At 42.6% G+C, this 21,524-nt stretch overlaps 1 protein-coding gene across 6 annotated transcripts in view; it reads right to left on the reverse strand.

Annotated features, from left to right (window-relative positions):
• The window catches only part of MAPKBP1 (mitogen-activated protein kinase binding protein 1), a 363,581-nt gene that overhangs the window by 75,821 nt on the left and 266,236 nt on the right, over nt 1-21,524 (reverse strand). For all 6 annotated transcript variants that reach the window (XM_033951898.1, XM_033951899.1, XM_033951901.1 and 3 more), the window contains exons 21-23: nt 15,600-15,748; nt 13,857-13,924; nt 9,058-9,288 (exon numbers count right to left, since the gene is read on the reverse strand). In XM_033951898.1, the coding sequence (XP_033807789.1) occupies nt 9,058-9,288; nt 13,857-13,924; nt 15,600-15,748 (448 nt within the window). The remainder of the gene's footprint in view (nt 1-9,057; nt 9,289-13,856; nt 13,925-15,599; nt 15,749-21,524) is intronic.

The following is a 21,524-nucleotide window of genomic DNA, read 5'->3' on the forward strand; positions in this document are numbered from 1 at the left end:
CCCCTTTCTTTCTTTCTCCCTGCCGTTCCCCAAGCCACTGCCATCGGGGAACAGGACCCACCAATGGATAACAGGCCCCAAAGCCGACGTCGACGCCAACGCATGCTCTCACTGCTTCGGGCCAATCAGTCTTCCTCTCCCCGACGTCAATTCTGCCGTCGGAGAGGAAGTTCCGCCCAGCCAGGCAGCGATTGGCTGGCCCGAACTTCCTCTCCGACAGCAGAATTGACGTCGGGGAGAGGAAGACTGATCGGCCTGATAGATTAGATCGCCAAGACAAAGTGAGTCCTGGGTGATCGACTCACTTTGCCTTGGCGAGCTACTGGCGCCCCTGCCTTAGAACACTGACTAGGACCCTGGGGGAGCCCGGGCCCCCTGTCAGCTCCGGGCCCCTGAATGCAGGACTGGTAGTACTGCCCTGATGGCGGCCCTGGTCAGGAGAACTTGGAAATGCTCAGTGACAACCAAGCGAATTCTGTTTGGTAACTGGAGATGAGACTTGTGTCTATCATAGAGATTCTGGGCAAGATTCTCAAAAGTTTAACGCCATCGCTAAACTGTTTTTAGTCTGTATGCAGTTTAGCAGCGGATTATTAAAAGGGATTATCTCCATCTTTAGTGAGGTTTCTAGCAGTCTCAAATACTGACATGCAAATGGGCTCTTCAACATTAAAATGAGCCCTCCGGTAGATTCTTAAAAATTGCTGAGCCATTTTCAAAAAGCGATGTCGGCTTTTGGCAACAAAAAAAGTGAACAGTCCAGGACTGCCAGTCAGTGTCAGAGACTGCTAGAAAGCCCTATGTTGTGATGCAGTGGGAGAGATGCCCATTCTCTCTACTGCATCACAACACCCCTTCCCTGCAGCGGCAGTGAACACAATACCCCCCAGAATGGTGGCAACCCCCTCCCACCCTTTCCTGCTGCACTAAAAGTACAGACGCGATTACTCCATCATGACCCGACCACCCCCTTGCAGTAGGAGAGATGCCCACTCTCTCCTGCTGCACTAAAAATCCGTACTAAAAATCCAATGGGAGGGGCCTTAAACAACTTGGGCCAATCAGAGCTTCAGGCCCCTCCCCGTTGCATCCCAAGATGCACCAGGGAGGGGAAGGCACATTTTAGTTGATGCAGCAGCTGGGAGGAGGGTGTCCCTCTGGCTCATCTATGTTGAGGTAAGGGGGAGGGGAGACGACGGAGACAGGGAGGTCACTTGAAAGCGGGGGCAAGTGTGCATCTCTCCCGCTGCGGGGGGGGGGGGGGGAGGCGGTCATGTCGGGATTTTTAGTGCAGCAGGAGAGAGTGGGCATCTTTCCTGCTACAGGGAGGTTGCAGCCGGGATTTTAGTGCAGTAGGAGAGTGTGGGCATCTCTACCGCTGTTGTGTTTTTTTGGGGTTTTTTTTTTGACAGATTGACAGTGTTTATTCTGCGCATGTGACCGTCGCTATCACCAGCGATGGACACATGCAAATTTAGCGAATCTTTGTTGCTGTCCGCTGACCTCATTTGCATGCCCGATTTTTTAAGAATGTCTCGGCTTTTTTAGATTCAGTATCAAAACAGCTGCGTTAGCAGACCGTCGCTTTTTAACATGGGTTTTTGAGAATCCTGGCCTCTGAGTCCAAAATGAAGCCAATGCAGTGGAAACACGTCACCCCCCCACCCCAAAAATGTTTAAGACAGAAAAATCTACAGGCAAAGTCATGAAAACTGTCTTCTGGGATGATGAAGGACTTTTGGTTCTGGAGTTCATGCCGCAAAAGACAACTATTAACAGGGGAGAGTTACACCAACACAATGATCAGTTTGCAGGAGTCCATTAAGAAGATGAGGAAAACTCACAGAAGGTGTGCTGCTTCTTCATGACAATGCACCAGTGCACATGTCATGACAATCACAGGCAGCCATCTGAGAATGTGGGTTTCAGCAGCTGAACCATCTACCCTAAGGTCCTGACCTGGCTCCCTTGGATTATTTCCTGTTTTGAGTTTTGAAGAAAACTCTCTCCGTGGAAAGTGACATCAAGTGATTTAGATGTCAAGGAAGCTGTGACATTCTGGTTTGAAGGTCAAACAGAAGAATTATTTTCAAAGGGGTTAAAATCATTGCAGGAAAAATGGATGAAGTGCATAGAGCTATCAGGGGATTACCGTATTTTCACGCAGATAACGCGCACCCGTGTAAAACGCGCACACGGGTATAGCGCGCAGAAACCACGATTTTATGTACAAAAACTTTTGTATACCGCGCTCACGGGTATACCGCGCATGCAGCCCGACTGTCCTTTCGCCCGCCCCGACTCTCCTCTGGCCACCCCGACTCTCCTTTCACCCTCCCCGACTCTCCGTGCGCTGTCCCGACTATCCGTTCACCCTGGGTTGGGCCCATGTGCCTCAGGCCGCGCCCCCAGGTGGGACCTAAGGCTCCAGGGCCTATTCTGATTGGCCCACGCGCCTTAGGCTCCACCAGTAGGCGGAGCTTTGGGACGGATGGGCCAATCCGGCCTCATTCCGTCGTTGGCTGCCTGCCGGACAGGCGGGTTTGGCTCCCGTCTGTCCGGCCAACTACCAAAGGTACGGGGAAGGGGGGGTGGGAGTGTCGTGGGGGTCGGCCAGGGGGGTCACGGGTCGGCTGGGGGGGGCGGTCGGAGGTTCTTGGGGGGGGCGGTCGTTGGAGGGAGGGGGGTTTGCGTCGAGGGCAGGAGGGCCTGGGATCCCTCCTGCCCGTAATGTAGTGCGGGGTGGGGGTAGGGGGTCGCCGTGGCCAGGAGGGTTTGGGCTCCCTCCTGGCCCGATATTGTCGGGGAGTTGGCCGGGCAAGAGGGCTTGGGCTCCCTCTTGCTCCGATCGTGGATGCGGGTGCGGGTGGGAGCGCGTGCGAGTGGTCGTTCGGGGTGGGGGTGCGAGCGGTCCTGCTGGGGGGGGTGAATCGGGCGTCGGGTGGGAACTATGTAAAAAAATTTTTGTATACCGCGCTCACGCGTATAACGCGCGAGGGGTATGCGCGGTAGGTAAAAACGCGTATAATGCGCGCGTTATATGCGTGAAAATACGGTATATTGAAAAACAAATTTTTTTTAAAACTCTCTTCTTTCCTACTAAGGTAGATAAATTATTGAACGCCCCTCGGACATCAAACAAACAGTATTATTTCAACATATATGAAACATATATACAGGTAATAACCAACTTCAAGATGTATTAAGCAGTGCCTGAAGTAGGGTCAGTATGTTATATCTTGATCCCAGGGAGAGAAGGAGAACTGCAGGATGTATGCTGTCAGCTGCTAAACAAAGCCTGCTCTTAGGTTCTTTCTACTTCCTGGTGTGGCATAATGGTCAGTATAATTGGCTGAGAATCTGAGGAACTGGGACCAATTCTCTCTACAGCTCCTTGTGACCCTGACAGTCACTTAATCCCAGGTACAAAAAAATTGGACTGTGAGTCCACTAGAGACAGAGAAAGTACCTGCATATAATTTAATTTAAACTATTTTGATTGTATCACAGAAAGGTGATTCCATTACATAAGAACATAAGAATTGCCATACTAGGACAGACCGAAGGTCCATCAAGCCCAATATCTTATTTCCAACAATGGCCAACTCAGGTCCCAAGTACCTAGCTAGATCCCAAGTAGTAAAACAGATTTTATGCTGCTTATCCTAGGAATAAGCAGTGGATTTTCCCAAGCCATCTCAATAATAGACTATGGATATCTCTTTTAGGAAATTATCTGAGCCTTTATTAAAACCCCGCTAAGCTAACTAATTTCACCACATTCTCCTGCAACAAATTCCAGTATTTAATTACATGTTGTAATGAAGAAATATTTTCTCCGGTTTGTTTTAAATCTACTACTTAGTAGCTTCATCGCATGCCACCTAGTCCTAGCATTTTTGGAAAGAGTGAACAAGTATTTCACATCTACCCTTTCCATTCCCCTCAGCATTTTATAGACTTCTATCACAAAACCCCTTAGTAGTCTCTTCTCCAAGCTGAAGAGCCCGAGCCGCTTTAGCCTTTCCTCATAGGGAAGGCATCCCAAACCTTTCATCATTTTCATCGCCCTTCTCTGTACCTTTTCTAATTCTGCTATATCTTTTTTATGATATGGCGACTAGAACATCACACAATATTCAAGTAGCGGCCGTACCATAGAGTGATACAAGGGCATTATAACATTTTCATCTTTGGTTTTCCATTCCCTTCCTGATAATTCCTAACATTCTATTTGTTTTCTTAGCCACTGCACACTGAGCTGAGGGTTTCAACATATCCTCAACAATGACACCTGGATCCTTTTCCTGGACAGTGACTCCTAACATAGAACCCAGCATCATTTAGCCATAGTTCAGGTTCCTCTTTCCCACATACATCACTTTGCACTTGTTCACATAAATGCCATTTCCCATTCTGACACCCAGTCTTCCAGACTCACAAGGTCCTCTTGCAATTTTTCACAATCCTCTTGTGATTTAACAACTTCAGCAAAATTAATTAACTCACTAGTTATTCCCATCTCTAGATCATTGATAAATATGTTAAAAAGAAGCAGTCCTAGCACAGACCCCTGTGGAACTCCACTATTTACCCTTTTCCATTGAAAATATTGACCATTTAAAAATAGTCTCTGTTTTCTGTCTTTCAACCAGTTCTTAATCCATAAAAGGACATTACTTCCTATCCCACAACTTTCTAATTTCCTCAGAAGTCTTTCATGAGGTACTTCGTCAAATGCCTTTTGAAAATCCAAATACACAATATCAACTGGTTCATCTTTAGCCACATGTTCATTCATCCCTTCAAAGAAATGCAGTAATAATAATAATAACTTTATTCTTGTATACCGCATTACCATGGAAGTTCTATGCGATTAACAGATGAAGAGACTGTACATTTACAGCGAAGTTACAATTTCGTTAATGTTACATTTACAGTAGATTGGTGAGGCAAGATTTCCCTTGACTAAAACCATGTTGGCTTTCTTTCATTAATCCATGCTTAAGTTCCTTAATCTGAAACTATTAATTATTGTAACTTCTTTGTTTTTAGCAGCGAGACTCTTGTTACCTGAGGTTATATTCGCTTTTTTGAGAAGTTTTAGTTGACTTTCTTTTTTGTTCAAAGTCTGGTAAGACCTATCAGAGTGGGAACATATTCTAGATATTCACATTGGTGGCGCTCAAGACTCCTGAGGAAGCTCTGTTGGCCGAAACATGTGCATGTCGAGTCATTGAGTTGTTGGATGTATTTTTATGTCATTGGATGAATAAAGATTCCTATATTATCAGATGCATTGGAGGACACTTTCATTAGTACACAATCATTCTGATCTGGACAATTCCACTTAGCTTTTGGTACATTTGAGTTTGTGGTTTTGTTTTTTTCCCCTGTTTTTGCCTGTGCATCTACCTAGAAACATTAATCCATTCGGTATTTTGTTCTTAGATATGAAATGGAGAAAAGACTTCTATTGTACAGGAGCTTTTAAGGGCCAGACAAATGCTAAAATTTATGTGCCATATTGTTTTTATGTTCAAACAATTTTTATTGATGACAAAAGATATCCACAGTACAACAATCATGGCATCCAGTATGCAATACAGCCAGACTGCATCAACCTAGCAAATAAAAAGAATGCTGTAGTCATCAAACATTTATAGCTTATTAAACCCCAACTCCCCCCCTCCTAGCATCCCCCTCCCAAAAGAATACCCAACAACAAGAAATACAACATTGTACAAAACTACCACCAATGCAGGCAAATATAGCAAAGGTAAATCCAATCAGCAAAAGTTTTGTATAAAACATATCCCCCCCCAAACAATCCTTCCCCCAACCCCTTCCCCTCCAGAACCACCCCAAAGAAAACATAACAAAGCCCCAAAATGATCAAGTTCAGAAACCAGAATCCTTATGGTCCCTGAATATAGTCAATCTCCCCAAAGTGGTTCTCCAAATAACCAGCTGAAACAAGATGGACAAAAAAAAGGTGGCCTATATAGATCTAATCACAAGTTTAAAAGTAGACTATGTCCCGTGGGAGGGAGGGAGGTCAAAGTCTGTAAATAGGCATCCCAAATGAGCAAAAAAATTTTCAGTCTGTCTGGGTGACCCTCCACCATTCTTGCTTCCCAGGTAGCCAAGACATGAAGCTGATTTCTCCATTTCCAAAAAGATGGCGGTTCTGAGAAAGTCCAGGACTGCAAAATGCATTTGTGGGCCAGGAGACACACCTTATGACAGAAGAGATGATGCCCCCTAGGAATCTCTCGTAAAGCTCAGGGCACATCCAAGACCAATTGCACTACTGTGCCCTCCAAGGGACTCCCCAAAAGGTTCTGCAAGTAATGACATATGGAGGACCAAAACTTTGGGATAAACTATAAGGTCCAAACAGAATGTGAAAGTGTATTAGGCTCCCTACATTTTAAACACAGAAGGGTCTCTGCCTCTCCCATCTTGTACAATTGCTCTTGGGTCAGATAAGCTCTATAAAGCACCCTAAGATAACACTCTCTCAAGATCGCCCCCTCAATCAGTTTTGGTGTGTCATATTGGTTTTAATAGCAGCCCAATCTCCCACTTCAGGGCCAATAAACCCTATATATCCAATCTAAAATACAAAACCTAGCTTTCCCTAATAATTATTCACCCTGGAATTTGGCCATCAGGCATCTCTGGAAAATTTATCTTCTCCTACCCCCCCACCACCCCAAGATGAATGGACTTCCCTTTTCACCTCTGACACTAAGGGCTCCTTAATGTGCATAATAGTACACGTTAAACCGCCGGCCGTGCTAGCCGCTAACGCCTGTCTTGAGCAGGAGGTAGTTTTTTGGCCAGCACAGGGGTTAGCGTGTGATTAAAAAAAACTCATGCGCGCAAACCCAGCTAGTGCTACTTGATAAAAGGAGCCCTAAAGTTATGACACCAGGCTGGTGCAAGGCCTAGGAGGGTGAAGGGTGAAAGAGAGAAATGACAGTTACTATAGGGGAGAAGGCCAGATGCCACCAAGGATGGAATGGAAGGGGGAGGAAAGAAATGAGTCTTGTGTCATCAATTTCAGGCTTTCTACAATTGAAGTTTTGTTTGTTGTTTATTTATGTACTTTATATACCACTTTCTCTGAGATCAGGTCAAAACAGTTTACATTAAAAAAATACAACAAATAGGATTGGAAACGAACACCATAAAAATCAAAGGGACGTTCAAGTCAAACTCCTAAATTTACATACCAAAATGGGTAGAACAGAGGGAAGGGAAAGAGAGAGGTAATCAAGCAAGGAAAGAAACTGCTCAGATATAGACAGGCCCAACAAAACTGATGATATCACACAGGTATCATCCCATAAGCTGATTCAAAAGTAAAGTGCCCCATTAATAGCCCACCTAGACTTCAGAAACAACATGTTTCTAACAATCACCTGGCCATTTATTAGAAAGAATGCAGTAAGTAAAAACAAAAATATATATATATTTGTACTAGAACCACTGAGAAACACAAATTATATATACACATTCACAATGGTACACAGAGAGAGAGAGGGAAAGAGAACAGACTATTAGATCATGTACATTTTTATAAGCTTAGCTTGAACTTAGGTATGTAAAATAAAGAGTTACACCCATAATTTGGCCACAGGCTCCCAGAGCGGGTTTTCAGCCACCTAAGAATGTGTATAATTTCACCACACAAAAATAGGACATCTCAAGGAGAAGGGGTGTGTTAAAGATTTACACAAGTGAATCTGAATATAACAGTTATGTATTTTTAAGCATGTATTTATGGTCCTATTTTTCCACTGGGTAAAATTAGGCACATTCATTTAACAACATGGTTCCCTGTAGACACTATGCAACTTTTGACGAGAGTCCGGGATGTCGTTTTCAGCAGATTTGGGAACGCTTTTGGATGGATCTGACTCCTCATGCTCGGAGTAGACTTCTGAATGTTTGACTTGGAGTAGTGATTGTTTTGCAAGCTCACGATTTGGAATTGTTGGGTGATATGGATGGGGAGGGGGAGAGGGGGGTGGGGGATTGTTTTGTGCAAATTTTCAAGAAAACTTTTACTTTGTAATCTTTATATGCGTGCACTTTGATATTTAATTAATAAATATATTTCAACATAACAACATGGTTCCCTGATATGCAAACTCAATCTGTGTCTGTACCTTATTTGAAAATAAGTTATTTTTTTAGGTGCCTGAAATTACACACTCAAGAGGGTAATTATATAAGGGGGTGAACCCATTTAGGGACCCCCAATGCCATATTGTGACAGCCTACTCTAAAATGGCATCTGGACATCCTGATTCCATTATATGGTTAAAACTGCTGCCTCGTGTTGCTCCTTGTGACCCTGGGTAAGTCACTCAATCCTCAGTTGCCCCAGGTAGACTGTGAGCCCTCCGGGATAAAGAAAATACTTAGAGGCGAGGAGAGTTAAACCATACTGAACTGTAAAAGGTAAGTGCACTATATAAACTAAACTAAAGCTGATTGATAAACCGCTTAGATAATCTTGATAGGCGGTATATAAAAAACCTAATAAACTTGAAACTTGAAAATTCTGAGAAAGCCTGACTCGGTTTACAGCAATTAAATAAACAGGGAATGATTTACAAATGATAAATAGAAGATAATAGCAAAATTTCAAAAGAATTAATTTTCAAAATATTTGGCAAATAGAGTAGTTTTTAAAGATTTACGGAAAAATTGAAATGAACTGGAACTCCTTAAAAAAAGGGGAAGATCATTCCAGAGTTGAGAGAGTTTAAAGACCAAAGATTAACTGAAGATCTTGACTCCTTTAATCTCTTTTTTTTGAAGGAAGGAAGAGTTTAAATTGTTGGATACCTCTTGCAGGCACCTAGTTTAAAAGATTGACAATTTATCTTGCTCTGTACATTATACATATTCTGATTATTCATTTCTTAGCATTATAAACAAGCAGGCATTATGCTCTAGGATAAAGGAGGTGTACAGAGCAAGTTTCAGAATGGGATTGGGTACAACCCTTCAAAGAGGAGTTCAGAAAGTTGTGCTTACTGTGCCGATGTGTATGCTCATCTCTCCATGACGCTCACCCTCGTCAGTAGTACTGGCCATTGAGTCTTTGCTTGGAGAATGAGAGACGGGGAAGGAATCGATCTGCCTCAGGTCGAGCATGGATTTAACACTTAGCTCGAGGTTACCAGTTGGCTGGGACCAGCGACCACGCTGCCGGGGAACCTTGCCCAGAGTAGCATCTGACCGTTGCAAAGCCATATTCTCTCTTGTCTGCAGGAAACAAAGATGCACAATTCATTGCACACAGCAGCCCTCTCCTTTCATTTCAGTGCTTACATCTCTCTTCTTTCCTGTCCTTTAAAATCAGTAACCCCAATCCCTAGGACAGAAAGGAGAAAACACCTGCAGTTCGCTTCTTCACAAAGAGATTCAGTCAGAGAAACTTAAAAGCCCAGTGATATTGTGCAAACGTCTTTAGAGCAGTATCCTGCAAGAATAAAACAGGATAAACCAGAATCAAAACAACAAAAAAAAAAATTTAAGAATACTGTTCTGCCAATAGGAACTTGATTTGGTTATATAGTTCTCCTCCCTGCATTAGTAATGAAGCGAGACTCTGGTAGTAAAAGCTTCCTCCCTCTACCAGGACTCAATTTAGGAATTTAGCACCCAGAACCACAGTTTACTGGGGGGGAGGGAGAGTAGGAGGAATTAGAGGCTTGTGTCACTATATGGGGGACTGCTGCCAGGGTTGTCCCCCTTCAGTGTTTTTCCCCTTTGAGTCTTCACATCCTTACCTCCAGCTGGTGCTACTGAGATCTTCATGTAGAGGCAAGCAAAGATCATCAACACTTAATCACTTCAGTATCTGTGAGCACATGCCAGCTCACAAGCCCTGAGCTGAGTTTCCTCTGCTCATAAGAGCACAACTCTGCCTTGATCCTGGACAGTATACCTCAGAGCACAGGTCTAGATGATTCTACAAAATTTGGCATCATCAGTTAGCAATGCAGAAATCTGGGCTGGCCTGCAACGGAGTGTTTTTTAAGGTACATACTACCTTCTTGACCACAACAGAACGCCCAAACCATGTACCACAGTGATAATTATAACAGCCTTGCAAAGCTTCTCAATTCCAGCCAAGACAAGCCTCCTTCTGACAATATACCAGGGTTCTCAACCCAGCCCAGTCCTCAGGACATAAACTGGTCTGGTTTTCAAAATATCCACAATGAATAGGCATGAATGGATTTGCATATAAGCAGCAGATGGCCAAAGATTTTGAAAAATCACCTCCTCGGGCCCCAATAGAGTACTTACAATTTAAAATTAATGTTAAACCGGATCTTGATGTACGGTACTTCTTTTATACATTCCACCCCCTATTACCAGAGATCTGGTTACTTATCTACAATCACTACTTATGGATTTCAGTACAATATCACAAAATATAGTAATACTCGGAGATTTCAATATTCACATTGATAATCTGGAGAATCCTTTTACATCAGACCTGCTTAATTGTGTATCTAATTTAGATTTAATTCCTAAAATATCCCAACCAACGCATATTGTAGGACATACTATAGATATAGTCTTCACCTTTAATCATCTTAGCTCGGCTTTTTCTTCTCTAAAAATTAAGCCTGTTCCATAGCCTAATCTCTTTACATTACAAACACAAATCAATTGCTAATTGTTATCAGGAAAAAACTTATACTCATCGGGACTATAGTAATTTAGACGAATCTAAATTAAATTCAGCAATCAAATTATCTATTGAAGATTTTACAAAGTTATCGTTTGAGGATCCAATACTTCATTGGGAGAACCTTTGCGAAACATTACGGGATAAACTTGCCCCAATAGTAACAAAAACTATTACAGCAAAAAAACAAAAAAATCCCTGGTATACTTGCTGAATTGTCTTTTATCAAAAAACAATTGCGTTTCTTAGAAAGAAAATGGCGTCGGGACAAAACACTTGCTAATCAAGCAAGATATCAAAGCCAAGCACAATATTATAAAAATAAAATCAATGAGACAAAAAAAAGGGCCCTCCAGCCGCCCACATTCTTCGTCGTTGGGTTCCTGGGTTCCTGAAGAAGGGTTCTTCCCCGAAACCAGCTCGGTTGAACCTGTTTTCCGGACGCGTTTCATTTTGTGCCTTAGAGATGAGTTCCTGCTTCACTTTTCAGTTAAGTTACCTCTTTTTGATTTTTTGATTTCGTGCTGGGGTTTTGGTTGGTAGGGTTCATTCAGGGGTCGCTCAGGTCTCACCTGTTATTCACTTTAGTTAATTTACTTGCTTTTGATTCGTGAAAGTTTTCACTTTGATTTATTGCACGCCCAGGGTGCTCAGTGATGGTGTGCAGGTGGGGGTACATTACCTCTACCTGAGTTATGAAGTATTGGAGCTTGTCTCCTGTTACTGCTTGCTCACACTGAGAGCACCCTTAATACTTGATATTATCTTGTTAGTTCTCACGCGTTTTGCGTGGTGTGCACAGTTTTGGTTCCTGAGCACCCCCTTTGTGAACCGTTTTGACTATTTCTGCCTTATATGTTAATTTCTTCTGATAAAGTCCCGTTACTTCAATTTCTACTGTTAGTAGCACTCCGCATCATACTTACTAACTGGAAAGACTTTTCCAATGTATCACACGCTGAGTGGTGGAACACTGTATGCCTTTATGCCAAATATGAAAGAGTGGCAGCTACTAGGAAAGGTAGTCTATCCAGATTTGAAAAAATGTGGGCGCCTCTTCTTACATTTACGGAATATGGGAAGTGAGTCATGAACTGCTGTAGCCCCTGTGGACCTACTGTCCTTATCTATGATAAGACACTAGTGTTTACATCGTTATAAATGATACAACTGTTGTAACTACTGTGATTTTATGATAATTTTGCTGATATGATGATTTTATTCATTGAGATAGCCTCTAAACTCCGATATTTCACATTATATTTTGATTTATATTGTTTAATTTATTATCACGTCTGACCAGTTCTATTAGTTCTGGTTTTGTTGTTTTTCTTGTTACATTATTACTACTATGATTATGCACTGAGGCATGGATGTTAACCCATATACAATTTGTTATCAATGTCATGGATTCTGTCATTCATGCCTTTGGATGTATGTATACTAATAAAGATGATTGAACTTAAAAAAAACCCATAAAAATACAAATGTAATAGTCCAACCGGACCCTACACGGTCCGTGTTTCGGCGAACACGCCTTCCTCAGGGGTCCAATGGATCTCAAATGCACAGATAAAGAAATGGACTGAAAACAGTCTAATTGTCTTTAAACGTGTGGTCAGAAATCATTGTAGACAGGCAATAATAGTGGAAGCAGTGCATGCAAATTTATCTTATGCCTATTCACTGTGGATATCCTGAAAACTAGACTGGATTGGGGTGGCCTGCAAAATGCAATGGAGATCATTTTAGAATGGCTACATTACACTTATACATGTAAAAGGCATACAAGTGTAAATGCTGACTATTTGTGTTGGGGTCAATATTTAAAGGTAAGTAGTTATCCAGATAGCAGAACCTTATACCTGAATAATTAATGTTCAATGGACCCAGTTAGTGATGATGTCTGCCTGAATTCGTAGTAGTCAGGTAATGCCAAGGTGCTCTATAGGCAGATCTGGAAGTTATCCTGGTACTGCTCATATTTTGCATCAGGGTAAGACAGGAAAATAGCTATCCCAACTTGTCCAGATAGCTGTCTGGGTTCCAGCGCTAATTATCATCTGTAAGATATTCAGCACCAGTGTTCAGTTACCTGCATTTTCAGTGCTAGGCTGTATTTAAAAGCCTAAAGCAGCCAGGGTTAAATATTACCCCAATAGGTTCTAAGTGGCTGAGTTTTGGGCATGAGAAACAAATATACATTTATTGTTGGTTTTGCATGTCCTTCAAAGCATGCATGAGCATCCAGGGATTTAGAAGAGCAACCAGAGGGAGCAATTATCCCTATCCCTCTGATATTTCAAGCATTCTTAAACAGTGTAAAAAAAATTGCCTTTATTGTTTATTGAAAGCTTCTATACCGCTACTAACGACTGGAGAGTCAATTCAGAGTGGTTTGCATGAGCTTTTGTAATACTAAATGAGCTTCTGTAATTGTGTTACAATACATATGCTTCTGTGACCATGGTATAATACAGAGTTAGCATGTTTCTGTGATGGTTTCAAGACAGATCAATAGATTGGGTTTTTTCTGAGTGCACAGTATAGAATACTCTCCACCCTATATTATATATACAGGGTGGTTTTTCTGAGTGTACAGTATAGAATACTTTCCACCCTATATTATATATACAGCTCTTTAATTGGCTGCTCTTATACATGGAATTTTATAGGATGTACTACTTGTTCAAGTAAGTGGTGAAAAACACTACTTATGCTTATAAGGCACGAGTGATACCATTCTTTTCTACATTTACTGTACTTTTCTAAAAGCTTGGGCACACTGCTTGTTTAGGAAAATACATGTGTATTTCTTGCCAACCTAGTGCTTTACAAAACACTATGAGTTAAGTGACTCTTTTTTAGAACAGACTGGAAATTGTGAATGTCCTGTCCTAGATGCCCTATGCAAAAACCAAGCTTTTGTATGTCTCAAAGAATGTGCTTTTCCTTAAGAGTTAATGCAACAAGGATTTCAGCAGGCACACAGTTGTGCCTTAAAGTATCAAAGATTTGCGAGTGTTACTTCCATAGAACCCTGTGCTGCCAATGCAGCTTCTCAGTTTCTTCACCTAATCCCCCTAAACCCTGCAGTGTCCATGACAAGAGGATTGACAATACGACTCACCCTCTTCATTTCCCAGTATGAGAGACTCCGGCAGAGGGAGGCAGGCATTTCTGTCATCTTGCTTTGTGCTAAAAACACAGGAAGTGCAATCATTACCAGCTAAAAAGATGTGAAACTGAAGGCATACTAGAGAGTGCAATAGTCTTAACTGGCTAAGTCAGATTAAACAAACAGCAGGTCCAAATTAACTAGATAATATATTCAGTTAACTTCAATTATGTATATATAATAGAAGACACTAATGTAATGTAATATATTGGCATCATCATTACCTGTCCATTCTCTGAATATCTGATTACCCTACTGGATGACACTAAATATTGACTACTGTGGTGAATGATTTACAGACATCCACATCTTCGCTTCCACTTGTGACATTCCTTGTATTTCTGTCACCTATTCAATATGTTGAACATTTGTTCCATCTCTGTTTATTTCCCACTTTCCTTCTCTATATACTTTATGCCTGGGATTCATTGTATAAAAGATTTTTCCGTATACAAAGTATGGCTTATATGTGGAAAAGGGCTTCTATAAAATTGCACAGTCAAATATCCATAAGTATGTGTGTTCTATTTGTACAAGCACTATGTGTGAGCCTTCTTGGAAACATAGCTTAGGTGAAGCAATACAGAGGCTGAAATGTTTGTTAGAGCTGGTGTTACTAGAACAGTGTGTTAAATACCGAGGTCATGAAGAAGCTAGACTGGGCACTGCTGACATGATATATAAAAACACTGGCACCATGGAATAAGAATCGTGCCACTCTCTCCCTCACAATGTGAGGAAGATGGAAGCCCAAAATACTGTTTAGCAGCTCTAGGGTCAAAAAATTATGGCCTTCATGGCAAACTTGTCAGAGGATAGATCTTTAACGGTGAAGAGTCATATTCCTGTTTCTACAGAAAGGAAAGAACCACTTCAGGAAGGACCCATTCCATTGTGCAGCTGAGTAGAGCTGCAAAACCTTTGAAGAAAATGAAGATGGCTGGTAAAGGACAGGGGTCTGCTCAGAGCCTAAGCCAGTATAAACAGCTGTAAGGAGAAGCCACCTTTAAGCTCATATAACAGGCTCAACAGATGGGAAAAATCATTCAGAGAGATGACCTCCTGAGGCAGATTTCTTTTGGGATCTGAACCTCCCACACTGGGTTATACTGAAGGGCTATTGAATGAGGAAACTCACGTGTCTTATTTCTTTGGAAGATAGAAATCAGAAAGAAACTCATATGTACCTCAAAGAATACATAAGTATATGCACACATTTGCAACTTAAGAACAGGTGTAAATTTGTGTGAATGAATGTATGCGTTAATGGGATTTATAAAAAACAATTTTAAAAAGACACCTAGGAACCTATATTGCCTTTATAAAATAAACATAAATAGGCTCCTTGTTGGACTTTTCAGATAGGCACCATGTTATAAAGTCAGCCCTTATATGCCTTCCCTGTTGCTCCCTTACCAAACATATTGGGATCCTATGCTTTACTGTCCCTTAACTAATATCCAGACAACCCTATTTCCTGCTTGAACCTAAGTTAGTTCTCTTAACACATCTCTACAAATGCAAATGGGTGTTTGTTTTTTTGCTTCCTTTTTTTCCCCCATCTACTCTTTTTCCCCTCTCCCACGTACCTGGATCCCCTTGTCTGTTTCCTTCCCATCTATCTCCTGGCTAGACGCTTTTTCCCAAGACACATCCCATACAGGTACTTAACACATTTACCCTTCTTTTATGTACCTTGATCTCCCTTGCTGTTGCAGTTTAATGGAATTTGATAGGATTCTTCAATGGGCAGATCATCCTCCTCATTCCCATCCTCTTCACCATCTTTATCGCTGTCTGATGAAAGCACTGGTACAGATGATAGAACTGTCAGAGCTTCACCCCTGTAGTGGAGAACAAAACATCTTAGGCTTCAGGTAACTAGATTACAGTCTTAGGATGACTGGCCTCTCCAAACTAGAAAAGCAGCAAGACAAACGCAATACTCATACTCAAATCAAGCCCTTCAGAGCCTGCATATTCAAAAACCCAAAAGAGGTTGCAAAGTTAAGTAGGAGATGGCCTCTTTCACACTCAAAAGAATAATGAATGATTTTTGAGGAAAAGTTAGTAGTAGCTCATAAGCAGATATACAATATACAAATACAATATATAAGAACTAAGGGAAGATGTGGCAAGACTAAGTGATATTATGAAATTCAGAAATCCATCCCAGATTTGCACTGGGCATCTCCAGCAAAGGGGATGGAAACATTGGCCTGAAAGAGGATGGCTGGACACAGATCACCAGACCCTACAAGTGAACCTCACTACTCTATCTTCTGTTGAGCTGAAGAACTGATTTGCAATCCTAAAGTTAGAAGATATAAAAAGATCTCAAGAACAGGGAAAAAACAGAGCTCAATAATCTCAAAGCTGCTGAAGTAGCAGCCATTAAGAAACGAAAGGTAGTGGTGGTTGGCAATTCCCTTCTGAGAGATATAGAGGCACCCATCTGCCGTCCGGACATTATGTCAAGAGAACTGTGCTGCTTGCCTGATGCAAAGATTTGAGATGTAGCAGAATGTTTGCCGAGACTCATCAAGCCTGAGGACCATTATCTTAAGCTACTCATCCATTTTGGCACAAATGATACTGCTAGGTAGTCGACTGAACACATCAAAAGCGACTTCATGGCCTTAGGACAGAGGGTGAAGCAATTAGGTGCACAGGCAGTGTTCTCTTCAATCCTTCCTGTCTTAGGTAAAGGACAAATGAGAGAAACATGCTTCCAGAAGCTGAATGCGTGGTTGCGTGGATGGTGTCAATGGGAGTGCTTTGGTTTCTTAGACCATGGAATAATTTTCTAAGTCCTGCTCAGCAGAGATAGTGTCCATCTTTCAAAGAAGGGACAAAGTGTCTTTAGTAACAGATTGTCTAATGTACTGAAGAGGGCTTTAAACTAAATGTACTGGGGATGGGTGTAAAATACTCAAGGTAATTAATAACTCTCAGGAATATAAGGCATCAAATACCATTATTAAATGAGACAGAAGAGTAATAGCTGTAAAGCTTTATATACCAACTAGTGTTTAAGCCCGTTACATTAACGGGTGCTAGAATATATGCCTGTCTGTCTTTCTTTATTTATGTCTCTCTCCCTGCTCCTGTCTCTTTCTTTCTTTCTGTCTCTCTCCCTCCTGCTATTTTTCTCTCTCTCTCCCTGGCACCCTTTGTCTGTCTGTCTCTCTGGTCCCCTGTCTGTCTTTATTTCTGTCTGTCTCTCTCCCTGGCCTCCTTTGTCTGTCTGTCTGTCTCTCCCCCCCCCCCCACTTTCCTTTGCAGAAGCAGCAGTGATATTTCCCTTCCCCTCCAGATCCCTGTGAAGTAGTAGCAGCATTTCCCCCATCCACCCCCCATTCCCTTCTCTCCCCCCACCACTTTCCTTTGCAGAAGCAGCAGCGGTATTTCCCTTCCCCTCCAGGTCCCTGCTGAAGCAGTAGAAGCATTTTTCCCCACCCCCAATTCCCTTCTCTTACCGTGAGCTGCCCTGCTCCGTTTGGCCCCTCCCCCTTCCCTTTCCACGGGCTGGCCTGATGTGGCTGAAGGTTTTTTTTCGGCGGCTCTTCTCACGATCCCCGTGGTGGCTGATCCTCCTGTAAAGAGCAGCCTGCGATGGTGTCTGGCTTTAGCGAACCTCGCAGGCTGCTCTCCAACTCGGTAGCATGTTCCCTCTGACGCGATCGCTTCAGAGGGAACGTGCTACCATGTGGAGAGCAGCCTGCGAGGTTCGTTACAGCCGGCCGCGAATCTCAGCAGGCCGCTTTGAACAGGAGCGGTAACGGTTGTTGCGGGAAGGGGGGGAGTCGGCGACGTGCAGGCCGCTGTGAACAGGAGCGGTAGCAGCGGCAGGACCATGAGCCCTCCTCCCGCCATCCGCCACCAGCGCCGCTCCTGTCGTCCGATGCACCTAACTGGCGCATACGCCTCAAGCCGCAGCCACGGACGGACACAGCACACATCAGGTCCCCACAGGAGATGAGCCGCCACTGCTGACGGCCAAGGTAGGTGCTGGGAATAAGGCTGGGGACTCACGCATGCGCCCAAGGAACTACAGATCATGGAAGCACGCAAATAGGAGTGCGCATGCGCGAGTTAGCCTTTTATTATATAGGATGCCCAGATCTAGAGGCTATAATGGTAGAAGCTGAATTGGATTTAGTGGCAGTAACAGAGACATGGTTCACGGAGAACCATAATTGGGATGTAGCTATACTTGGCTATAATCTATTCAGGAGGATAGACAAAGACATAGATGTGCATTTTATGCTAGTATATAAGTAAAAAGAGTTGAGTTATATATTAAGAATAATATTAAAGTGACAGAATTGCAAGATGTAGGGCACAGAGAAGCAGCAATGTGGGTTAATCTGGAAAGAGGGAATGGAAAATGGACAAAGATTTACTTGAAGACATTCACAAGATAGCTAGGAAAGGGGAAGTACTACTGGTAAGTTATTTCAATATGTCAGATGTCAATTGGACCGTCCCAGCTATGGAATCATCTAGAAGCAAGATCATCTTGGATTTACTATAGGAAGAATTGTTCTGGCAATTAGTAACGGAACCCACGTGATATAGAACTATTTCGGTGCTTACAAATGAGGGAAGTGTTCCTGAGATTACGGCGGGTGATCATTTAATATCTAGTGATAACAGAATGGTGAAGTTCAATATCAAAATGCAGGATGAGAGGACTTAGTCATGAGTCCAGTGTTCCCTCTAAGGTGAGCGCATGAGCGATCGCTCACTATTTTCAGTGGCGTCGCTCATACGCTTTCTCCTGTCACACACTCGGGGGCGGGCAGAGGTGAGAGGAAGCGGCGGTGGCCCTGTATTTTAAAGTTGAAAGATGCAGCGGTGGCTCCTCTCAAGATCCCCAACTGCATCGGACTTCCGCCGCAGGTGGGGATTCGTGAGAGGAGCCGCTGCCATGTCTTCAGTGTCGTACCAAGGGGGGGGGGGCGGTCCGCCCCGGTTGTGCACCCGCCCTAAGGCTGCAGTTGGAGAGGAAGTTTGGGCCAGCCAATCGCTGCCTGGCTGGGCGGAACTTCCTCTCTGACGGCAGAATTGACGTCGGGGCATTGCTGGTTGGCTCAGTGGGAAGCAGAGAGAGCTTGGGGCAGCCGCGGTGGTGGTTTTGGGGCCTGTTTTCCCCGATGGTTGCGGCGGTGGCTTTGGGGCCTGTTTTCCCCGATGGTGGCAGCAGTAGCTTTGTGGAGGGTAGGGAGAAAGAAAGGGGGCAGGCAGGGAGACAGAAGGGAAACAGAAAAAAAGAAAGGGGGCATCAAGAGAGAAAAAAGAAAGAAAGGGCAGGGAGAGAGGAAGAAAAAGTTGGAGGAGGGAATAAGGTCTGGAGGAGAGGAAGCATACAGGCTGAAAGAAGGGAAGAAAGATTGGATGCACAGTCAGAAGATGAAAGTGCAACCAGAGACTCATGAAATCACCAGACAAGGTAGGAAAAATGATTTTATTTTAAATTTAGTGATCAAAATGTGTCTGAATTTATATATGCTGTCTATATTTTGCACTATGGCCCCCTTTTACTAAACCGCAATAGTGTTTTTTAGCGCAGGGAGCCTATGAGCGTCGAGAGCAGCACTGGGCATTTAGCGCAGTTCCCTGTGCTAAAAACTGCTACTGTGGTTTAATAAAAAGGGAGGGGGGTATATTTGTCTATTTTTGTATGGTTGTTACTGAGGTGACAATGCATAGAGTCATCTGCCTTGACCTCTTTGAAAAAAACCCAGAATAGGAATGATAATTAACATTTTCTCAGCGTATAGTGTGCTTTGTGTTTTTTAATTTTATTGTTAGTAGATCATTTTGACTTGGTCATTTTAAAGTAGCTCGCAAGCCCAAAACGTTTGGGCACCCCTGAGCTAGAGCATTGAAGCTGTGTATTTCTATTTTATCCCCCCTTTTACAAAACTGTGTAACGTTTTTTAGCGCCAGCCGTGGTGGTAGCAGCGCTGATGCTCAGAATTCTATGAGCGTCAGAGCTGTTACCACTGTGGCTAAAATCCATACTACAGTTTTGTAAAAGGGGGAGGGGTTAATTTGTGATGACATATTCCATACTAGGCGAAGGTGTTTTCTGTGTTCTGTGTGTTCGAAAGACATAGTTTTCTGTTAGGATTGACGGTGTAGGATTGATCTGTGCTGGTCTGGCTTGTTTAGTTTTACAATGGGTGTATGGATGTACTGCTCACTGCAATATGTAAGATGCTGCCTTTTCCTAGGTACTCATGTGTGATGTGTGGCTTGTTACTAAAAATCATGTTTTTCGTACAGATGGGGGGATGCCAAAAAATGATGGGCCCTGGGTGTTACATATGCTAGGTACGCATGAGCGGACTTCTGGGCATGATGGACCACTGGTCTGACCCAGCAGCGGCAATTCTTATGTTCTTATGAGGGCGCACCATGGCCCGGTACAGTGGCATGATAATCTTCTCCGATCTGTTCATGATCCCCTTCTTTATCATTCCTAGCATTCTGTTTGCCCTTCTTTACAGAAAGGGTAGTAGATGCATGTAAGTCTCCCAGAGGAGGTGGTGGAAATGAAGACTGTATTCAATATAGCATGGGACAGGCATGTAGGATCTCTTACAGAAACCTGGCTCTCCCAGGGGGATGAAGCCTACCTCGGATATGCATCTCCACTGGGCTTCAAATATTACTTTAACCATCGGATAGGAAAGAAGGGCGGGGGGATTGCTGTTATTTATAAATATTCCTTATAAACATGCATCACCACAAAGATCAACTATTGAATGTCTACAATTCAGATTAAACACTAATCTCCAATTGGAAATGCTGCTTCTTTATGTCCCACCCCATCTAATTTAATAGATTTCATCTATGATCTAAATCTAGTCACTATGATTTCTAAACCAACATACATTGCTGGTCATACAATAGATAGATAGGGAATATGCTTGAGTACCTGATTGTAAAACTGCTTAGATAACCTTGATAGGCAGTATATAAAATCCTAATAATAATAATAATATGATCCTGACTTCAAACTCCCTAAAGTCAAACTTTTCGGTACCAAATATCTACCCTGTACCCTGGTATGATCACAATCTAATAACAATAAAATATTTTCAATCACAAAAAACTTAGTCTCAAGGTCACCCAAATAATATCTTTTTGAGACTACACTAATCCAGACGATTCATCAGTTGCCTCAGCTATCAAGATGAACATCAATGACTTTGATAATCTGTTACTTAAGACCAATTATCCAAGTGGGATAAGTTTTGCACAGATTTGTTAAATAAATTGGCAACTACTACAACAAAATTAATCTCGATCAAAAAACAAACAAAATAAAAAACCCTTGGTATACAGCCGAGTTAACATTAATTAAAAATCAATTACGTGCTCTTGAAAGAAAATGGCGTCGGACTAAAACACCTTTGAATTTATCAAAATATCAGGAACAAGCAAACCACTATAAGATTAAAATAAATGCTGCAAAGAAAGAGTACTATAAGAAAAGAATTGGAAAGGCAAAAACTCTGCCATGTTATTCTCAAATTTAAAATCATTAACTATGTTTAAACCCCAAAGTAATATTGATTCTGTAACTGTACTGTAACTCCATCTACT

This window comes from Geotrypetes seraphini, chromosome 7 (assembly GCF_902459505.1).
Source record: "Geotrypetes seraphini chromosome 7, aGeoSer1.1, whole genome shotgun sequence".
In the NCBI taxonomy this organism is placed as follows: Eukaryota; Metazoa; Chordata; class Amphibia; order Gymnophiona; family Dermophiidae; genus Geotrypetes; species Geotrypetes seraphini.